The 16,322-nt window shown below is 44.7% G+C and overlaps 1 protein-coding gene across 1 annotated transcript in view; it reads right to left on the reverse strand.

Moving 5' to 3' along the window:
- The window catches only part of LOC115476898 (BPI fold-containing family B member 4-like), a 62,095-nt gene that overhangs the window by 15,686 nt on the left and 30,087 nt on the right, over positions 1-16,322 (reverse strand). Inside the window, exons 9-10 of the mRNA XM_030213472.1 lie at positions 5,383-5,436; positions 2,107-2,277 (exon numbers count right to left, since the gene is read on the reverse strand). Coding sequence (XP_030069332.1) covers positions 2,107-2,277; positions 5,383-5,436 — 225 coding nt within the window. The remainder of the gene's footprint in view (positions 1-2,106; positions 2,278-5,382; positions 5,437-16,322) is intronic.

A 16,322-nucleotide genomic window follows, 5' to 3' on the forward strand; every position in this document is an offset into this window, starting at 1 on the left:
ACCCCCCCAGGTGCAGCACGATGACACCCCCCTCAGCGCAACAACACCCCCCCCCCCGACCCAGTGCCTACCCTCCTCAGCTCCCTCCAACCAGCTGAGCACCCTACCTTTAAAGAAATTTCGGAAGCCGTGGCGAGGCGAGGCACAGCGCCTCGCGCCTGCAAGTAAAAGAAGCGAGGATCGTCATCATCGGGCCTTCCCTCACGCTGTCTGTCCCACCCTCCACTGACGCAACTTCCTATTTCCACAAGGGCGGGACAGACACCATGAGGGAAGGCCCGATGACGATCCACGCTTCTTTTACTTGCAGGCGCGAGGCGCTACGCCTCGCCTCTCCACGGCTTCCGAAATTTCTTTAAAGGTAGGGTGCGGGAGCTGGTTGGAGGGAGCTGAGGAGGGTAGGCACTGGGTCGGGGGGGTGTCATCATGCTGCACCCGGGGGGAGCTGGCAGGGAGCACCCCCCGAGCTGACACCCGGGGCGGACCGCCCCTTCCGCCCCCCCCTTGCTATGCCACTGGATATATCATACTCCAGTGCGGATTTGTTTGTTGTTAAATACATAAGCTGGATATTTGGATTAATTGAGAAGAGTTAAAATAGATATTTTATAAAAGCAAACACACCTGTAAAAAAAAAAAAAACCCTAAAAATATAATTTTATTTAGAACAATTTACAATAATCAGTGGCGTAGGAAGGGGGGGCGGTGGAGCGGTCCGCCCCAGGTGCACACCGCTGGGGGGGGGGTGGGATGTTGGCTCCGCTGGTTCCCTGCTCCCTCTGCCCCGGAACAGGTACTTCCTGTTCCGGGGCAGAGAGAACAGGTAACCAGCCGAGCCGACGCAGCTCCCAGCGACGTGCAGTCGGGGCGGATCGGCCCTCCCGCCTGCTCCCCGGCTCCCCGCTTTCCTGTGCTAGTAAGAATGCGCTCCGGGGGGGGGGGGTGCGCCATGCTCAGTGGCGACCCGCCCCGGGTGTCAGCCGCCCTTGCTACGGCACTGACAATAATTCACCAAAAATGACTTTGTCACGCAATATGCCATGATTTACAAAGAAAAGAAAATTTTTTTTTAGGGATTTTTCCTTTTCAGCTAAGATTTTACAGGTATTAGTCCACTAGTTGGGGAGACTGATCAAAACACTATAACCTGACAGGAGGTATAAAAAGAAGAAATTAGGAAAAAAAAAGGTCATTATTAACTGCATCATAACTCTCTATTCAAGTCCAAAAGTCTGGTTTCAGGAGATCTTGTATCCAAAAAGGATCGAGGTTGTAAAGGTTCAAGAAAATGAAAACTAACATTATCAATCTGTAAGACACATTTTACATGGAAACCTTAATTGAAATTTAGCACCCAAATTCAAAGCTTCCTGTTGCATAGACAGAAATTCAGTGGCGTACCAAGGGGGGGGGGGGGGGGACGGTAGGGGCGGTCCGCCCCAGGTGCCCGCCGCTGGGGGGTGCCGCGGCGCATGCCTGTGGGCTCTGACTTCGCAAACTTCGCTCGCTCGCTGCAGCTACCTCTGCCCCGGGAACAGGTTACTTCCTTTTCCGGGGCAGAGGTAGCTGCAGCGAACGAGCAAAGTTTGCAAAGTCGGAGCCCACAGGCGTGCGCCGCGGCACCCCCCCCCCCCAGCGGCGTGCACCCGGGGGGGGTGTCATTTCACAGGTGTGGGGGGGGGGGCGCATCGGCGATCCGCCCTGGGTGCCATCCAGGCTAGGAACGCCACTGCAGAAATTTCTTCCTTCTTTCCTGGGTCCATCTGGAGACCTCAGGAAATATCTGAATCTTTTCTCCCATAAAAGTAACTGGAGTAGATTGTCTCAGATAAAGTCTTAACAAAGCTTCCTTATTTTGAAGAAATACAAGAAGACCAATAAGGTGGCTCGAAAATCCACCTCATCTCGTGATCACAAATAATCTTTTTTCCAAAGGTGTTTTAGGATAAGTCTGCTTTTTATGAGCAAACCCTTTTGAAAACAAAGAGTTAGACTCACTTAATTGACAGCAGAGAGTGTGATGGATGCTTTGTATTTCATTGTAATTTACAACTCTATGCTAGAAGTCCTAAATGCATTTGCAAGCCTTGAGAGCTTCACACTTACAGCATTCAAAGCACATATCGAGCGGGTGGATGAGCCAGGCATGGAAGCCAGCACTTCCGCCTTTGCGGTCATCTTGACAATGCCTTCATCTTTCTTCAGAGACACTATTGGAGGTTTAGAGACAGTTATCTTCAGCACCAGCGGTCTTGCGTCACTAAACATTGTAGCTACCTGCAAACAAATCATGTACAGTACAATTAGGTGTGAAAATAATTGTTTGAAGATGGCTAATGGTGAGTATGTTTTATCATCATCATCATATTTCATTTATTGGTCACCTTCCTGAGCAAAACACTCAAGGCAAATTACAACCTCAATTACATAACCTAGGACCCTTTTTACCAAGCTGTGGCAAAAGGGGGTGCTGGTGCTGGTGTCGGCGTGTGTTTTACACATGCACCGAATCCCCCTTTTACTGCAGCTGGTAAACGGGAAGTCTCGCTTTCCTACAGGAAATGACCAAGCAGCAAGTAAAGCACTTGCCGTGCGGCCATTTGGGGGTGGGGGGGTGGAAATCCTTACTGCCGCCCATTGAGGTGGCAGTAAGGGTTCCCGCATTAACCTGGTGGTAACCAGGCAGTGCACGGCACTGCCCAATTACCATCAGGTACAATTTTTGTAGCACCGGAAGTGACGGCGCATTAAGGGTGGGAAGTACCGTCAGCTAGCCCTGTCATAGGCTATGTCACGCAACATAGCCGGATAGCGCCAATATTCATTGGCTGACTGGCTAAGTTTAGCAGCCATATAGACCTGCTATTTTACATGGGGTCTATCTTTGGCCACTATAACTTAGCTGGTCAGCCAATAAATATCGGCATAACTGGCTATTTTTAGTGGCCAATAATACCACTGAAATTCAATGCCAGTGGCAGGATATAGCCCTGGCATTGATTTTCCGGGTTCACCACTGACTGTGGGAGTTAGTCCGGCTCCCTCCCACAGTCTCAATACCGGTCCCACAAATTATAGAATGCTATAAAATTTTCATGCTATCAGACAACTAGGCATGGAGATTTACGTCAGCTGTAGAGCTGTGTAAGTGCTCATGCTTTGCATGTAAATGAATTTTAGGTCCCTGAGCTAGCATTTTATAAAGAAAAATAGGCACCTAGTTGTTTGTTTGTTTTTTTAAGAAGGTACCATAACCAGCGCCAATAGTAGGTGTGCCCTGTTATAGATTTATCCTCCACCTGTCACTATTGTGTAATACATAGTAACGTGGAGGGGCATAATCGAACAGTACCGGCGAAATTGATGGCCGGTCATCTTCTGGGCCGGCTCTGCGATGGGGTGGAGCCAAGCGTATTATCGAAATACGCTTGGCGCTGGCCAAATCGCTCGCCAGGTTTAGAGCAGGATCGCTGGGTTTATATGAGATGGCCGGCTTTGTTTTTCAGCCATAATGGAAACCGGGCCCGGCCATCTCAAACCCGGGAAATGGAAGGCATTTGGGCATGGGAGGAGCCAGCATTTGTAGTGCACAGGCCCCCTTCACATGCTAGGACACCAACCGGGCACCCTAGGGGGCACTTAAAAATTTAAAAAAAATGGCTTCCAGGTGCATAGCACCCTTACCTTGGCTGCTGAGCACCCCAACCCCCCCCCCCCCCAAAACCCACTTGCCAAAACTCTACACCATTATCATAGCCCTAAGGGGTGAAGGGAGGCACCTACATGTGGGTACAGTGGGTTTGGGGGGGGGGTTGGAGGGCTCAACATTAACCACCACAAGCAGAACAGGTGGGGGGGGGGGCCTGGGTCCACCTGCCTGAAGCATACTGCACCCACTAAAAACTGCTCCAGGGACCTGCATACTGCTGTCAAGGAGCTGGGTATGACATTGCAGGCTGGCATACAGGCTGGCAAAAAAAGTTTTAGTTTTTGTTTTGGGTGGGAGGGGGTTGGTGACCACTGGGGGAGTAAGGGTAAGTGATCCCCGCTTCCCTCCGGTGGTCATCTGGTCAGTTGGGGCACATTTTTCAGACTTGGTCCTAAAAATAAATGGACCAAGTCTGGCCAGTGAAATGCTCATTCGAGCCGGCCATTTTTTTTTCATTATAAGGTGAAGCTGGCCATCCCGTATCTACGCCCCCATCCCGCCCCCCCCCCCCCCCGTCCCTCCTTCGCTACCCTACCAACACGCCCCCTTGAATGTTGGCCAGCGCCGCAACAAAAAGCAGTTGAACCCGGCCAAAATCGGCTTTCAATAATACCGATTTGGCCGGGTTCAGGAGATCGTCCGCCATCTCCCGATTTGTGTCGGAAGATGGCCGGGGATCTCTTTCGAAAGTAAGCCTGCTAGTAACATAGTAACATAGTAGATGATGGCAGAGAAAGACCTGTACGGTCCATCCAGTCTGCCCAACAAGATAAACTCATATGTGCTGCTTTATGTGTATACCTGACTGATTTGTATCTGCCATTCAGTGGCGTACCAAGGGGGGGGGGGCGGTGGGGGCGGTCCGCCCTGGGTGCACGCCGCTGGGGGGGGTGCCGTGTGCCTGTTGGCCGAGTCCACTTGTTCCCTCCCTGCTGCTCCCTCTGCGCGGAACAGGTTACTTTCTGTTCCGGGGCAGAGGGAGCAGCAGGGAACAAGCGGACTCGGAGCTGAGAGGCGCGCGGCACCCCCCACCCCCCAGCAGGTAAAAATGCACCCGGGGGGGTCGCGCTGCACCCAGGGGGGGTGTAATTTCACCGGGGGGCCGCGCTGCACCCGGGAGGGGGGAGCATCGGCGATCCGCCCCGGGTGTCAGCCAGCCTAGGAACGCCACTGCTGCCATTATCTGCCATTTTCAGGGCACAGACCGTAGAAGTCTGCCCAGCACTAGCCCTGCCTCCCAACCACCAGCCACGCCCTCACCACCGGCTCTGCCACTCAATCTCCGCTAAGCTTCTGAGAATCCATTCCTTCTGCACAGGATTCCTTTATGCACATCCCACGCATGTTTGAATTCCGTTACCGTTTTCATCTCCACCACCTCCCGAGGGAGGGCATTCCAAGTATCCACCACTCTCTCCGTGAAAAAATACTTCCTGACATTTTTCTTGAGTCTGCCCCCCCCCCCCTTCGATCTCGTTTCATGTCCTTTAGTTCTACCGCCATAATGACAATTAATCTGTCAGTCTTCCTACAGCAGACCGGTGAAGACTGAAGTACAAATCAGAACACGTTCCCAAAGCATGACACCGTCCTGATCTACTCCTGAACCACTGCGCAGGCTCTAAACCACAGTTAGCAGAGCAGCAGCTGAGGATATGGGATATCTCACTTACCTTGGGGATCAGGCCACCAAGAACAGCTGTTGTTAGGGGTGGAAGACTAGGAATCTATAAAAATAAGCACAGTAACAGGAAGTCCTGCCGTGATTATGGGCACAGTTAAAATATTTACATATCTATTGCAGTATAATCTTATCTTACAATTACACTCAGCTATAACTACACCATGACTATTCAATGTTTTGGAACACTTCCCGTACAGATTTTTAGTGAAGGTATGCTCTCATTTTCCAGTGTGATAGACTGTGTGCAATTTGCTTGATAAATCAGACAACAGAAGTTGAGAGAAAGGCAGGAAGGAGAACAAAAGATACACAAAGATGTCAACTACTACTACTACTTATCATTTCTATAGCGCTACTAGACGTACGCAGCGCTGTACACGTGAACATGAAGAGACAGTCCCTGCTCGACAGAGCTTACAATCTAATTAGGACAGACAAACAGGACAAATAAAGGATAAGGACAAAGGGTAGCAAGATTCTATGCAGAATCCCATAGAGTAGCAAGATTCCGGAATCCCAAGGAGTAGCAAGATTCCAGAATCCCAAAGAGTAGCAAGAGTCCGGAATCCCAAGCACTACTACTACTTATCATTTCTATAGCGCTACTAGAAGTACGCAGCACTGTACACTTGAACATGAAGAGACAGTCCCTGTTCGACAGAGGTTACAATCTAATTAGGCCAGACAAACAGGACAAACAAGAGATAAGGGAATATTAAGGTGAGGATGATAAAATAAGGGTTCTGAACAAGTGAATAAGGGTTAGGAGTGAAAAGCAGCATCAAAAAGGTGGGCTTTTAGCCTAGATTTGAAGACAGCCAGAGATGGAGCTTGACGTACCGGCTCAGGAAGTCTATTCCAGGCATATGGTGCAGCAAGATAAAAGGAACGGAGTCTGAAGTTAGCGGTGTCAAATAGTCATCTTTGGGTTCCTGATATAACTAGAGTTCTGTGCTCGAATGACCAATGATTAAACCTCCTATTTAGGGTGCAAGTGCGTTTTGAGGTAATATGGTGGGGCCAAGAGCCAATGATCATCATTGTTGCTTTGGACAACCTTTGCTGGCATTGAATATTGTTGCAGTGTTTGGTCTCAGCTATGCCACCAAGAGGGACTAGGTCTTGCCCAGAGATTAGCCCTACACATTGGAGCGGATTGTAGGAAGTGATACTAGGATAAAATGAGATATTCCAATTGAGTTATGCGTTTGTCAGCAAATGGCAGGTTCCTAATTCATTTATCTGGGTAGTTTCAGCCCTTAGTATGTTAGGGAAGCTCTAGTGGCTCGGCTGACTGACCATTTCAATGCTTCTCTAGAGTCGGGAGTGGCCCCAGAGGACTTGTATAATTATACTACAGCAAGAGGCCCTCACTGGATGCCCACCGAAAGGGTGGAAGGCCAGATTTTAGGACTCAGGCTGTAAAAATACCAGCTAGGTTTAAAAATCTATGACTGGCTGAGCATGGACTTGCTTTTCCTGCAAGTTAATATGTGTTCTACCCTAAGATCTATCCACTGGAATAGTGGCAGGCCAAACTACATAGCTTTGTACAGCTGAAAAGCACTGCCTAGGCCTGATAACCTACTAATGGCCTTATAGAACAAAATCAGGTACAAATTGAATGTAGCACTTATTAAAATGGAGTTTGTCTTTCTATAAGATGAAACTTAGATCATAAGATAATAGAAAAAGGGGAAGTGAAACTGAAATGCTAAGAATAAGATGTTCTGGCAGAAGAGAAAAACATGTTGACAAAAGAGGAAATTGCGAAATAACTTGCAATAGCTGGAACGGAAAGAGTTGGGTACAGAACAACAGATGGCAGGACACGACAGTTTAACCACAGAAATTGAGAAATAGTTGAAAAAAAACAGGTCCCAAAATAGGTCCAGCCATAGACTTCTATTGAGAGAAGAGAGTATAAAAGAAGGGTGATTTGGGCTTAATTTCGGAGTCGTCCCCAACACTTCTCAGACGGCAGAGCGCTGTGCCATTGAACCCAGAATCTGTCCGATGTCTGTACTACTTTGAAACTTTGGTAAGAATAAATGCCTTCTATCTGAAACCTATCTCTGTCTTCATTTTCAAGTATTCCTTACCTGTCACTTATTTTACAAACTAAACTAAACCCACACCAGACACTCATTTTGTGCACAAAATACTGATAGATTCAAATAGACTATATGTGGGAACATAAATGGCCCAGAATACACCTAGATCCAGAAAGGCAGAAAGCAGAGGTCATGGGGATCAGTTTTGAATTACGCCTTCTGATGCCTCCCCAGAACCAACCACCCTGGGATTGGAGGGAAACTATAAAGAATCTTCTGGATGAACTTAAGATGTTCCCCTCCCCATTTGGAAAAGTCCAGAAGGGGTCTAAAAGAGGTCAATTTAAAACAGTGGTGAGCCCCGGTCGCTGAGCGTACTCGCTGACCTTCCTCCCCCCCATTTGAACGCAAGAGGGGATATTGACCCTCGAACGCTGTATTTTTACACGCTAATTTTTGAACACAGAGGGGATAAAATCTATGTGTTCAAAAATTTCTTTCCTGTCTTTCCATTTTCTTCTCTGTTCTTTTTCTGCCCCTCTCTTCTGTCCATCCTTTTGATTTGTGAGGTGTGTGCACGTGAACGTTTGGTGTATGATTGGCGCATAATTACGCGGCCAGGAGACTGCGATCGTGTTTATGCTGTGAGTATATTTCACGCTCAATTCTTTGGATCAGTCTTTATGCTGGCATTCTTGCCTAATGATCCTTTGATTTTGGCCGTTTTTCTGTTTCTTCCAATTCCTATTCCCATCCTCTCCGTCCTTCTTCCCCTCCCTAACTTCTCCCTTTCCTACCTCTGTCCGAGCCTTCATTCACTGCTCACTGCAGTTCTCGGACAGTACACTCCATCTGCCCTCCTGTATGTCCTGCGCTCTCAACTAGGATATCTCTCTGTCCTGATTGCCCTCCCCAATTGCCCTGTTTTTATTGCCCCCCTCCTTTTCGTCTCACTTGCCTATTCTGGCTATCTTTGTACTTACTCTGATCTCTGTTCTTTCTCACTGCAGTTCTCTGAAATCATTCCGGTCTGTGTCTTTTCTGCACTTAACTACTGACAGCCCCTTTTCCTGCCTATACACTGCTGTGATCTCCCTCTAAAAAGACCGGCGCTCTTTTTCTCAGCGCTGCACTTAAACCTCCGATTCTGCTTCTACCTTGTAAGAAATTGTCCCGCACTGTCTCTGTGAATCGCTGTATTATCTTTTCTTCTTCCCTTCCCCCGTTTTCAGACACTTTGAACAGTTGAACTTAGAGACGGGTTTCGTTTTCCCTCTATAATTTTTTATGCTGCAAAACACAGACTGGTAGATCTTATCGTAACCCACAATGTGGTTCTGCATTTTTAACCTTGACTTTTCTGTATGACCACACATGGCTCGCTTAGCTTCCTTTCTCTCTCTATTTCCTCTCTGTTACAAAAACCCTTACATTTCAGATTCTGTCTTTTTACAGCTTTGCTCTGAAACCCTTTTGTTACTATTGCGGTACATCCTTTTGTAATATGATTTGGTTTCCTGCCATTACAGTTAAACTACATCTGTATAATGGTTTTTCTAATTACTTTTACTTATAGGATTAATTAAGGGAACATTTACCTAATAATCCGTACTTGCATGCGTGGCCCCCCCTTAGGTTTTTGTTCTGTTATGGTTTCTTTAGTCCAGTCAAAAGAGGGTGGTTTTCACTCCGGTATTTGATTTTTACCATTGTCTTTATGTGACATGATTAATAGGCATACATTTCCTATACTTGTAGCATTTCCGGATGCAAGCTACATATGAAACCACAAAATTTGTTTTGCCGTTAAGAAGCTGGTGTTTTTAACCTTATGCCAGTTTAACCTATCTCCCTACTATAGTTTTCTGCATGTGCTATGCTGCTCATTTTTTATTCCTGCTTTCCTAGCCATCCCTGTGTCATCTCCGTCTCTCCTTATTCTTTGTCCTCCTCTCAAGGCAACTGTCCCTGTGTTTTAGGGCCGTCCATTGTTTTTTTTTTCCTGTTCTGCTTTCATGTCTATCTGTCTGTAGATCTTGCACTCAGTAAGACCCAGGATTTCCTCTCTAGTGTCTCACGCCACTGCTTTCTCACTGCTTTTGGGATTTATTTCTGCCCGAGTCACATTTTTCTATATCCTTAGCTTCTCCATTTATAAATGCGTGTAATGAATTCCTTCTTAGATTTTGATGGTCGCCAGACCTCTCTTAAGAGAAATGAAGCTGTCTCGAATGCCTTTCTTTCTCTCTACTTCCTCGCTTATATCTTTATGATTATGTCGCAGTTTTCGTTCATCCCTTGACCTTTACTTTCTAACCCTTTGGATATAATGCTATAGTGTCTGCCCTTTTAATGCATTTTCCTTCTAAAAATGGGTTTTCAATTGTGCTAAGTTTGATTGTTCAGCTTCTATAACAGAGGAAGGCTCAAGAGAATGCCAAAACAAAATACTTCTTAGCACATAAATTCAGTTGTAATCGTCTAGGAAGCCTTAGTCCGGAAACTAAAAATTAACCCTTACTTTACAGAATCAAGTGATATACTGGTAGTAATGAAATTTAGATTGCCGTTATTTTAAAGACACAGTAGAAGACATTAAAAATTTTTTTGCTTTGAAGGAGTTGCCGTATCAAGTGTAGAATTGACAGCTTTTATATGAACACAGAATGATTACGGCGGTCTATCTGAGCAAGTAAAATAGCAACGTAGTTAGATTTGTCATACTTCCTCACACATTAACTCCCTGCTTCCTTACATAATAGTTTCTAAGAACTTCTATATGTTTGATTTGATAAAATCCTATCCTGATTAATTATATTTTCAGTAGCCGTAATGTCCGATGCTTGCAGTGAGCACTAAACTCAAATTAAGCACAGGAAGCACACTTCCCTTCTGGTTTTTATTTTCCTTTTCCTTTAACATCTGCATCAACATTAAATCCTTTTAACAATTTTCTGTAAACCCGTATATATCTTAACCACAATGTTTCCTCAGACTGTGCTGACTTCCTAGCCATGCTGAAACGGAATCTTATTCACAGATATGTGTTTTCTGCCTATGGATAGAACGGTAACTTTTCACCCCCCCTTCCCTCAAATGCTAAGCCTGTTCTGTTCGTCATCATTAAGCATTGTATTTGGACTGCTTGATTCAATATGTTATATACTGTAAACTTGAAGTTTATGATGAAAGAATGACACGTTTTAATTTGCTTTTCTAACCTGCTTTGCAACACCCTTTCTGTCAAACAGGAACATGCAAGTTTCTATTAGTAACTAAAACTGTTTTTATAACACAGCCTTATTAAGGAACCATATTCAGAGCTGTAAAAGCATTTCAGTACAAGGGCCGTACAGCTGGAAACGGACAGAACAATAACTTATGTGCTTTTTCCAAATGATTGCTAGTCTTGATCTGACTCTAAATAATTCTATAGCTACCGGAAACTACAGGAAACCACAGATAATTTATCTGACTTTGAATATAAGTGCATAGTTTCCCCGTAGCCACTTTTAGCTACACTTCCGGGTTTACTTTTCTCTGCATTAATCCCGTCTCTGCCACTTTCGACACCTTTCTGTCATACTCACTATATATGCAACTATTACTACGCTCTAAGTCTTCTACCTTTGTATTTTGTCTTTGCTAAAAGTCCTAAAAGTCCTGCACCGATCCTGACAGTAAGCTGCCGTTGTTACTGCTTCTCAGAGTGAATTTGTCACTTTTTCTGTACCCCCTCACTCCTGTCACAGCTTTGGCTGTAAGACTGTTAAACTTATCTCACTTCCACCTATACTTTCTCCTTGCAAAAGGTCTCTTGTCCATTATACAGCATTCTCCTGTCCCCTGTCTCTGTGACTTGTTTTTCTAAGCTATCTGGACTTCAGAAGCATGCTCTTCTCCTTCATGTACTGTCAGTACTTTATACTATAATTTATGGCTGGCTATCATAGTATATGGCCATCTTCCGGTTTGCATTACTCACTTTTTTATTGCTTTTGCGTGTTTAATCCACTGGGTGTCAAATAAAATATAACTAATGTTATTTCATAGTCGCTATTCTATTGCCTTGTCCTTGTTAATTGCTCCTGTATAGTTGCTACTGTGAAATGTATTCCTTTTTAATTTTCAGTTGTAATTTTAAATTTGTACTTGTCCTAGTAGCTGTTATCACACCCTTTTAATTCACAATTTGTTTTGGGACAATGTTATACTTTCAATTAATAATGCTTAAGGTTTGTCATTTATTTTCCTATCTGTTTGTATTATACTGCCCTAGATATGAGGGGATCTTATACACCCTTTAGATAATATTCTCATATGCTTTTGATCTCCGATACTCATATAGTTTTGGTTTCTTGTGCTCTGTTTTAATGGCGTACTCGTTTAAAAGAAATATAAGCTACAGCCCCTGCACCGTACTATCGTGTTAGTTTTTTCAGGATGCTTTTTAATACTTTTTAATCATCGGTGAGCCTGACTATATTATAACGTTATCTACAGGAAATACTGCACTTCCTCGTTTGCGTTGTGGTTTTCGTCCTCCGAGTGCATACAGCCTGCACTGGCTTATTTTAAACACTTGCAGTAATGACTTATGTTATAATGTTTCCGGATGAATATTTCCACGTCCTGAGAATGACAATCGCTTTTAAATAATATGGTTCTATAAAGAGTTAAATTGTGTAAGTCTTTATAACAAGTTTGATATGAACTAGGATGCAACACAGAAAGTCACATGAAATTACAATGGATTATTGTTACATTAACAGTTAGATAACCCCTTGTATAACTTATATGATAGTAGAACTATTATGTACTATATAGCAGCATTTCTTTGCTTTTACCTTAACAGATATGCATATAAAATATGTTTTACCTTTCCGGTTGAGAAGATGATGGCTGCGTACCAGGAGAATACAGCGTTGCTTAACTTCTTCAGTTATTTCCTGTTGGTTCTTTATAACCCAACCTTCTCTTTCCTTCTAATGCTGCAGCTGTTCTGTTTGTCATCATTTAGACATAACATTTCAGTCACTGACTAGTATGTATGTTTTATGCCGAATCATTAGAAGTTCTTGATGTAAGAATCACATGCTTTAATTTGTTTTTTTCCCTTCACCTGTTTAGCCACAAAAGCTTCCTGCCATTGCATTCGGGTTTATTTTATTTACTATGTCCCTTTTCTGAGTGTATATTTATGGGTATGAGCTTGTCATCTTTACACCACGATTCTGGTGTCCTGTTTCAAAATTTATTGATTTATATGCTTCTCTTATATTTAATATGTCTTTGTTAATATACATTTTCTTGCCTTTTGTTGAAATCGGTGTTTCCTTTCACTGGCTTGTTGGATGGAAAATTCTATTTTCCATTGCTGCATGACAAGTGATGTCTTTGGCATTTTTAGTTCTGGCTAATGTGTTCCAACTAATGACTTTTTTGTGACTGTGCCTTCCCCGAAGAGCTTACATTTGTTTTGTTTTGCCTTGGAATATTTCGTTTTTCTCTCTATTTTTCTACCACTTCTATAGTAATTTTCAGGGGCTTTTCCCTGGAACATACTATACTTTCTTATATACCAGTGTCACGCTATAACTATTGGGTTTGATATCGATGCCTGGGGCTTACATCCATCGAAGGTGGATGACGGTATCGCAATTATTAGATTTTAAGCAGAACCCCATTCTATTTTCGGAATGGCCTGCATTCACTGAATTGGACTATTGCCCATATAGAAGTTACCGGTACAGATGCGCGCTGGGGATATACAGAGACGTCTAAAATCCTTTAGTTGCAAATTTAGACAGGTTGACTGGGGCCCTAAATTTTTGTTCTCTTCTAGACGAATATTTAAGCATCTATTGGGGGTTAGCGACAAAATGGCGAGTGTATTCCCATATATGGCGAGTGTATTCCCATATTTCTAACCGGCGAAAACCAATTAGATCGCTGCCCTTTAATTTTAGAGAACTTATTTTCGCTGTTTGCTAAAATCTTTTTTTTGGAGTTTTTGCTTCCCCCACTTTTGGGGTTTTCAATATGGCGAGTGTTATCCCATATCCAAATTCATGGCGAGTGTTATCCCATGTGCGATCCCAGGCGAGTGTAGTCCCATCACATGGCGAGTGTTATCCCATGTCAAAATTCATGGCGAGTGTTATCCCATGGTCAATTTCTATAGAAGCATACTCTGGAGGGCAGTATTTTTAGAGTAGGATATATATAGTAAGTGACACAACTGACTCTTGCACTATTCTCATGTTCAAGGCTATCATTTCTTTGTTAATATAACCTGCGGCAAAAGCATTGAGCTTTCCGCCAATTAGTAATTTATATTTTAGGTTCCATTTCTGGGACGCTCTTGAAGACGCGTGAGTATAAAGGTGTTTTCTGTACGCATGATGCATGTTTTCGTTTAAATAATTTCCCTTTGCACATTTTTTTTATATATATTTATAGAGGCACGTATTATGATTCTTTGAACTAGGATCCAACTTGAGATTTCTTTTGCCATTTTACACTGCACACCTATGTGGATTGTTTTCCCCTTATTTTTAATTCCATTATGTCCACTCAGTCCTCCACTAGCCCCCTGGAAAGAGTTCTCAACTTTTTCCCCGCTGATAGAAAAGAACTTTCCCGTTTATGTCAAACCTGGCATACCGTTTGGTCTGCTAAAGACCCGGGATTGGATTGGCCACCAAAGGGCTCATTCGATCAGGGTAAGCTCCAAGCCTTGGTCTGCTATAATGAATCCAACAAAACAGGAAAATCTAGGGATAAGCATTTAGCTGCTATTAATAAATTTATACTTATTGCACAAAACCAGCATGACAGAGCCCTAGCGAAGTCTGATTGCGATCAAGCCCCTTACCAAGAGGCAATAACACCTACTGCCCCACCACCCTATGATGCTGCTACCGCTGCAGGTACTACCAAGCTTCTACCATGTGCAGTGGGATATACACCAATACCCCCAGGATATTGTGATAAACCTCAGCTACAGATTTCTCAGGGATCTCAGACACAGACCCCCTTATCTCAAGGATCTCAGACAGTGATACCCTCGCTGCCTGCGGTACCTCCCGCTCCTATGATATTTGACCCACCTACTACCGTACACATTGCCGGGGTAGTTGATCTATCTCTTCCCTCATCACCAAAGGACCCAATTCCAATATCTCAGGGGTCAGTACAAACTCAGACGCCTTTAACCCCTTCAACAATCCCAGTGGCCCAACCAGTAGCCCTGACTTCGGCCCAATTACCCACTGTTACCTCCGCTCCAACGATGCAAGTAACAACCCAGACGCTAACCCCACCACCGCCTCATGTATATCGTACTATTGGAGGCTATGAGATTGAGATACCCCCACCCATTATTGAGCAATATCCTTGTGTCCCGAACCCATCGGTTCTGGCCACCATCCAGCACCCTACTAACAGTCAAATTGACGTGGCTGCCCAAACCTCCATCTATCCTGGGCTAGGATCAGGATTGACCTCACACATGACCACCCAAACGACTACCTACCCATATATGGGGCACACAACTCAAACATCACCTCCACCACTACATTTTGACTCCTCTGTCCAAACTGGTCCCTTGCCCGCTGAACCCCTACAGTCTATCCTGTCCCAATTACGACAAATGGGTTTCATTCCATGTAGTCCTGCTACACAGGCACGGACTATTTGTCAGGAACTCTATGATCGGGGTTTCCTTAAAGCACCCCCGGTTCCAGTGAACTCTTCCATGCCTACTCTAGAACCTGAGTGTTCTACTCCTCCTAGATGGGAGCAATTGGGCGCACACCCCAAGGGAAAAATTCCCCAATTAGCAGAGGATCTGGCTCTTCTCCGCCGTCCTCTCATACTTCCAGCCAAACCAGGTACTGGGGATCTACCAAAAGTAATATCTTCCCCATTAGAAGAAGCATGGGAAGTTTTAAAACAACAACTTCCAATTAAAACAGATTTGATGGATATTCGAAACGAACCCCCCCCCGATACTAAGTTTCTCCTCCTCGATGGAAGGAGATTCTTCTCACCTTGACCTACCCAAGCCCCTCCCCCTTGACACGCCAGTCCCTTCAGGTGCAGGCTGTCTACCGTCACCCGGCCTCACCTTAGCCACTATAGGAGATGATCTCGTATACGTTTCAGAAGGACTTCGTTCCCTACGTAAATCCATGTTGGCACCCCCTGACACTATTGCATCTGCTACATCAAAATCCGAAATACCCCAGATACCCCAACAACATGATGCTATTTCTCATCATACTAGACAGCGCGATCCTCACAGTTATCTTACTGATGAAGGATCTAGCCGCTGCCTTGCAGTCATTGACAGTCCCCAACACCCTACAAGACTGAATATCAGTACAGAACCCATCCTATCTGGTCCACCTAACACACCTGCCCAATATGTGGCTTTGCATGAGAATTCATGGCATTATGTCCAACCATGGGTTGATAACCTTGCAGGATGGTCTGAGGCGCTCCAGCCCCAGTCCGCCCTCTTCCCACGTGAAGGATCTTTACGATCAGACAAGCTTTCACTTGTAAGAGATCTTATTTATGACCACCCCGACCCCCATTGGGATCAGAAAACAACCCTTTATCTAATCCAAGGTCTTCAGGTTTGGAAAAAGTATGAGAATCAGTTTCCCCCAACCACCTCGATTGATCTCCTTAAATCAGTGAAACTTTTTCCCCTGCTGAATAAAATGTCAGGTGGTGTCCCTCATACGGAATACACCCCACTTTCAGCTGTTGAATTGAATAGCCTCATACTACAGCTCCCGGATATTGCACAGGGAGGTAACCGCTGGTTAAAGAAATTACAGGACATAACCCTGGGGACTACTCT

Source organism: Microcaecilia unicolor, chromosome 8 (assembly GCF_901765095.1).
Source record: "Microcaecilia unicolor chromosome 8, aMicUni1.1, whole genome shotgun sequence".
In the NCBI taxonomy this organism is placed as follows: Eukaryota; Metazoa; Chordata; class Amphibia; order Gymnophiona; family Siphonopidae; genus Microcaecilia; species Microcaecilia unicolor.